Consider the following 6,000-nt stretch of genomic DNA (forward strand, 5'->3'; position numbering starts at 1 on the left):
AACGAGGAATCTTTCACTCGGTCTGCCACCTGAGCTATGGAGCTGGGTGGGCCCCAGTGTTGAAACGAGGCATCTCTCACTCAGCCTACCATTGAGCCGTGGATCTGGGTCCACTAACTGGACGGTCTGGATCTCACGTGGGACCCACGGACCTTGCTGTCGTCAAGGACGCAGCATCCTACTGCTGGCCGTCCAACACATGAACCGCCCAGCCGAATTGGATGGACAGTGTATATATAACACACACCCCATGATCAGACCCACCATCCTAGGCCATGGACGGTGGGAATGTACAATATATATACATTAAAGTGGGTCCCACGTTTTTGGTAATTACAGCAGCTCTACAGCTGCTGTGCACGCACAGCAACCGTTCATGTCCAGAACAGGTGGGTCCCACGTGGGGCCCACACGTGCAACATATATGTGCATGTGTATATATATATATATATATATATATATATATATATATATATATTATACAATATGTATTATATCCAACATCCAGCCACTGTCCAGCAAGCTAGAGTTGGATGATTGCAACTACATCATGGTGGTCCCACACAGTAGGCTACTAGAGTTGGATCAAGCCGATATTTATTCTTCCCTTACATTCGAGCCTGTGTGACCGTCCGGTCATACGGACCCTGAATCGGGTTCAAAGTGGCCCACTTGTTGGACGGCATGGATAACATACAAGCATCATAGGTGGGCCATTGATCATAGGAAGGGAGAAAGAGAGATAGAGAGAAAGGGAGAGACATCGGTGAGGATGGAGGGGCCCCGCCACTATCAGCCCCTCTTTGATACAAGCCTACATTAAGATGGGTCCCAATAGATATGGACCCTTAAATCAAATAAATGAATGAAAGACAAAATCCAAAATCACCCACCGCCTTCTTCTTGCTCCCTAGGCTTCCTTTGCTCCTTAGCTTCAATCCTAACGGAGGAGATAGAGTTTTGATGGTTGAGATGGGAGTGAGAGGGGAGGAAGTGGGCCACACAAAATCCTCTCATGGAAGTTGGAAGATGCTTGGACATGTGGAGTTTTTAGTTGCTTAGAACATGGGTTTTGAGAAATGAGAGAGAGAGTGAGAGGGTTGTAAAGTGAGAGAGAGAGATGGGTGATGAATATGGTGGTGATGGATGTGTAAGAGCCTTTTTGACTTTTGTGGTAGATTGTGTAAGAAGGGGTATGGGCCTGTAAGAAACTTTTGACTTTAGGGGTTGCTTGGGGAAGGGTGAGATGTGATGTGTACTTGACATATACTTGAGATGATGGGATTGATTGGTTGCTTGATTGATGTGACATATTGTAGAGATTCTCTCAGAATTTGCATGAGTGGCGTTTTCCTCGCACCGAACGCTGGCCCATATCTCCTGGCCAGAGTATCGGATCAGCGCATGAGACGCGGCATTGGAACCGCGGCGACGGCGCGGTCGCAAGGGTAGAAGTCTCGGTTTGAGTCGATTTAGGTTGACGATGTGTGACGCAAGGTCACGCGCAAATGCCGATTAAGGGTCGAAAGTTACCGAAATTCGATCGGGAAGACCGCGAAAGCCTACAGAACGGTACAGTTTAGGATACGGGGCTTACATTCTCAGCCATATTCGTGAAGTTCTCGGTCAAATTCATGAAGTTTCACGGTCAATTTCACGAAGTTCCCGGTCAATTTGACGAAGTTCTCGGTCACTTTAATGAATTTGTCGATCAATTTCATGCACTTCTCAGTCAATTTAACAAAGTTTCGCGGTCAATTTCACCTAAGTTCCCAGTTAATTTAATGAATTTGTCGGTCAATTTCATGCACTTTTCAGTCAATTACACGCAGTTATCCGTCAATTTCAAGAAGTTCGTGTTCAATTTCATGAAGTTTCGCGGTCAATTTTAAGTTCCCGGTCAATTTAATGAATTTCTCGGTCAATTTCATGCACTTCTAAGTCAATTTCACGCAATTATCAGTCAACTTCAAGAAGTTTGCAGTCAATTTCCATAAAATTCTCGGTCAATCTAGTGAATTCCCGGTCAATTTCATTGAGTTCTCGAACTCAATTTCACTCAGTTCTTGGTCATTTTCGTTACGTTATTGGTCAATTTCATTCAGTTATTAGTATTTTTAAATAAGTTATCGGCCAATTTGGTGGTCACTGAAATGCACCGATAAGTCGGCCATATTGACCGTGAACTTTATGAACTCCCTGCAATTGATTGATTGAGAACTTGGAAAATTTTACTAGTAAGTTGGTCATATTTGACCTAGTACACAGGTGAATTTCCTACTACTTGGTTAATTCCACCTTATACATGTGAATATTAAATGAGTTATATCTTATGTGTCATTGTGTTTGTTTTTAGAAAATGGCTTCGAGAATCATCCTATGCTCATATGGTGGGGAGTTACTACGTGAAAATAATCGATATATGTACAAGGGTGGAAAGTCGAAAACTACTATTGTGGGTGTCGAGACTACATATGAGGAGCTTCTATCCAAAATGTACAAGATTGTGAACGGTATGCCAAAAGATTATGATATTAGGTTGAAAGTATTGTACCCTTGCTCAAACCAATCAATCCCTCCAACTGAAATTGAAGACGACGAAAATTTGAGAGTGTTCTTGACAGCACGGTCGGAGCATCTAGATAAATACATCCCTGCAATCATCGAGACAATGCAGCGCGTTAATGAGACAATATTCAAAGACCCCGTAGCTTACAGTGGTGTCGAACATGATGCCCCAGTAGTTGAAAGTTTAGGTGAGGAACATGGCATGAAATATGAATATATGGCATCACCTTCACAACTTCCTCTAAACAACACTCCACAACTTGAGCCGGTTTAGACATCAAACTTCATGACTAGTTAAGTGAGTTGGGCAAGTGACTTCAAGCTCAGAAGTGAATATACAACATTACCTTCATGTACAAGAGTAGATTTTCCTTCATCATCCAACGCCAAATATGTACGGGGAAGCGATTGTGCCTTTTGAGGATGTTGCATTCACCAATGCAGACCTGTCACTGTATTCATATCCATTGGATGAGGCGATTGATATAGCCGTTGGTCAAACGTTTAAGGACAAGAGCCGGCGTTAGTATGTTTTAAGCTAATTTGCAATTCGTAGCAACTTCCAATAGAAGGTCTTGTACTCGTCACCCAAGAAATTCACCGTGGTGTGTTTCGAAGATAAGTGTAAATGGAGGATACATGCATCTAAGGTGAATGATGTAGGGATATTCAAGATAAGGACTTACACGTCCATACATACATGTGGCATGTCATGGATGAAGAGTGATCACCGACAACCAAGCAGTAAGCTAGCCAATGAACTAGTTGTCAGTCGCATCGAGCAACGCCTATGATTAAGGCCGAGGGACATTTACCAAAAAATATGTGAGGCAGAACTTGCAATCATGAGTATATAACGTTAAAAGTGAACCATGTATTCTCTCAAGGAAATCAACATATTTGTCAATAGCCTAATCAAAAAAATTTAATAATTAAGCTTACAACTAATATAAGAGCTAAATACACATCCATATATGTATGTGAATTACTTACCTAGTTATCAAACTATGCATCCTTCTCCCATATGGTCTTGAACTAAATACATGCTGTTGTCCCTTTGTTTGCGTTATACCAACTCTCCAATTCTTACAGTTCGTCCTTCGATATAACCCTGAATGGATCTATCTGGGCCTAGAAGGGTATCAGAGAAGTACAAAATTTGTTGGGTTTATCAGAATCGGCGATGATGCTTGGAGTTGTTTGAATGACGAAGATGGATAAGAATGGAGAAACTTGTAGACAGATGGCTTCGGGACCCTCTTAGTTCTCCTCTGATAAACAGGAGTGGACAACAATGATTTCTCACATACATTACCATCTGTCGCATTATATATAGGCTTGAACCTCCACCTCTCCGTTCCCCTATTCCTTATCTTCCAAATCCTCTAATTCCCTATTGTTCTTCATCTCCTCCTCCTTCTCTGACTCTTCCTTCTCATTCCAAAATTACCCCTTCTTTGCTAGAAATGCATCCATCTACTTCTTCAACTCCACCTTCCCCTCCTCTAACTCTTCTTTTGCGTGTGCAACTTCTTCCTTCTACTTCTTCAATTCCTTATTCTTCATCTTCAATTCTTCATTCTCCTTCAATAACATTTTCCTCTCCATATCGATAAGCGCTCTCTCATTCAACTCTTACCTCTCTAACCTCAAGGCTTCCTTCTCCTTTAGCATGAGTTCCCTCTCCTTGAGTGGTAGTTCTCTCTCCTTCTTCATCAATTCTTCCCTCTCTTTTAGTGCGAGGAATGTTTGACTAAACTCTTCCCTATCTTTCTCCAGCAATTCCCTCTCCTTCTTCAGCTCTTCCCTATCCTCCCTCAACTCTTCTGCCAATTCATATCCCGCTCCCTCTCCCTCTTCCATAACTTCATCTTTTCCATCTTTAATGCCCTACAAAATGAAGCAATGTATATATATCAAAGATGTAAATGTCAAAGTAAATATAAAATTTCAACATAAAAAAATAACTTTTATGACATCTTACATGAAATCTATAACGAACCAAACGAACGGCCTCTGTCTCCAGTTCTTCACTAGTGGGTTCTAAGGTCAGGATTACTTCAGTCTGCAAAAGAACATCTTTCACGTTCATGTACAGTACAAAACATTTATATTACAATAAGTGACCATCTAACTTGATATAAATTGGCTTACATCTTCACTCTAAAAAATTTCCTGAATTTTCTTGTACCTTCAACCCTTCCAGCCTCGATATTGTGTGAATCGTGGAATTTAGGAGGGAACGTATGAAATGACACATTTTAGAGGGTCGGCACTCTCCCTACGGCCCATATATGTTACAGGGAAATAGCAAGATGGGCTTAAAAAACTATAGTTTAACATAAACTCTAAATTCAAATAAAAAGGGAAAGAATCCTTATTTGTAGAGGAAAGATGCAGCCGTTGACATTGTAGCGAAACCCACGTGATGCCATCGCAGCACTTTCGACCCATTTGGCCATTGTCTAGAAGGCCAAACTACCCCAAGGATGGCTATTGAAGTCTTCCAACGAGTCCACTAAGTCAATATACTCCATATTACACATAATTTTCGTGTCGGTTCCTCTAACAAACCACTTTACGCATAATATTAGGGCTACCTTCACGACATCTTCATGCTTATCGCTGTCAACTATTTTATTAAACACCTCTTGTACGTGTTTATTTAGGATAGGATATTCTTTGAAGTACTTCTATCTTATTGACTTCTTAGTATGATGAATTTTAGGTATAGAGAGGTCTCCAGTATTCAACCCTATTATTAAGGTGAAGTCCATCTCCGTAAATTTAAAATGATTCCCCCGTATCTCGAATACAAGATTACCTCTGTATCTCTCAAAAAGTAAGTGAAAGATAGCTCCTATAAACCTAAATGATGGAATCTATAGTAAAAGGAAAAAAGAAAAAAAGAATGGGAACTGCTTAAAAATATTTAATCTACTATTTTTCTTCTCCAAACCACTCTTCACAGTATCAAACTACCACGTCAGTGAACATCTGCAGGACAGGTTCGGGACTTTAACATCAAATCCCTTATGCCAGGATTTGTCATCTACGAGGATGAATTGGAAAATATATCAACAATAACGTTCAATATTTAATAAAGCATAGTGTAAAAGTTGACTTGTTGTAATGAAAAATCATAAAGTATAGTGTCAGTTTCCCGAGTTGGTAGTCATTTTTAGCGAATTCCAAGTCAAAGTACTTGACTTATAAGTGAATTTCAACAAGTTTATGCCCTGTTTCACTTAGCTCTCGGTCAATTTCCCAAATTATATGTTGCATATTAGCCCGAGAACATCATGAAATTAATCGCGAGCTGAATGAAATTGACCGCGAACTGATTGAAATTGACCACAAAGTGAGTGCAATTGATCGAGAAGTTGTGAAAATTGACTAAGAAATGAGCGAAATTAACCGACAACTTCATGA

General features: G+C 40.5%; 1 protein-coding gene across 1 annotated transcript; it reads right to left on the reverse strand.

Moving 5' to 3' along the window:
* Positions 1 to 4,203: 4,203 nt before the first annotated feature.
* Positions 4,204 to 4,660, reverse strand: LOC131234620 (uncharacterized). Its single transcript, XM_058231550.1, has 2 exons — positions 4,553 to 4,660; positions 4,204 to 4,458 (listed from the first exon to the last, which is right to left on the reverse strand). Exons 1-2 carry the CDS (start codon positions 4,658 to 4,660, stop codon positions 4,204 to 4,206), a joined length of 363 nt encoding a protein of 120 aa, XP_058087533.1.
* Between the last annotated feature and the right edge of the window lie 1,340 nt (positions 4,661 to 6,000).

The sequence above is a fragment of the Magnolia sinica genome, chromosome 19 (assembly GCF_029962835.1).
Source record: "Magnolia sinica isolate HGM2019 chromosome 19, MsV1, whole genome shotgun sequence".
In the NCBI taxonomy this organism is placed as follows: domain Eukaryota; kingdom Viridiplantae; phylum Streptophyta; class Magnoliopsida; order Magnoliales; family Magnoliaceae; genus Magnolia; species Magnolia sinica.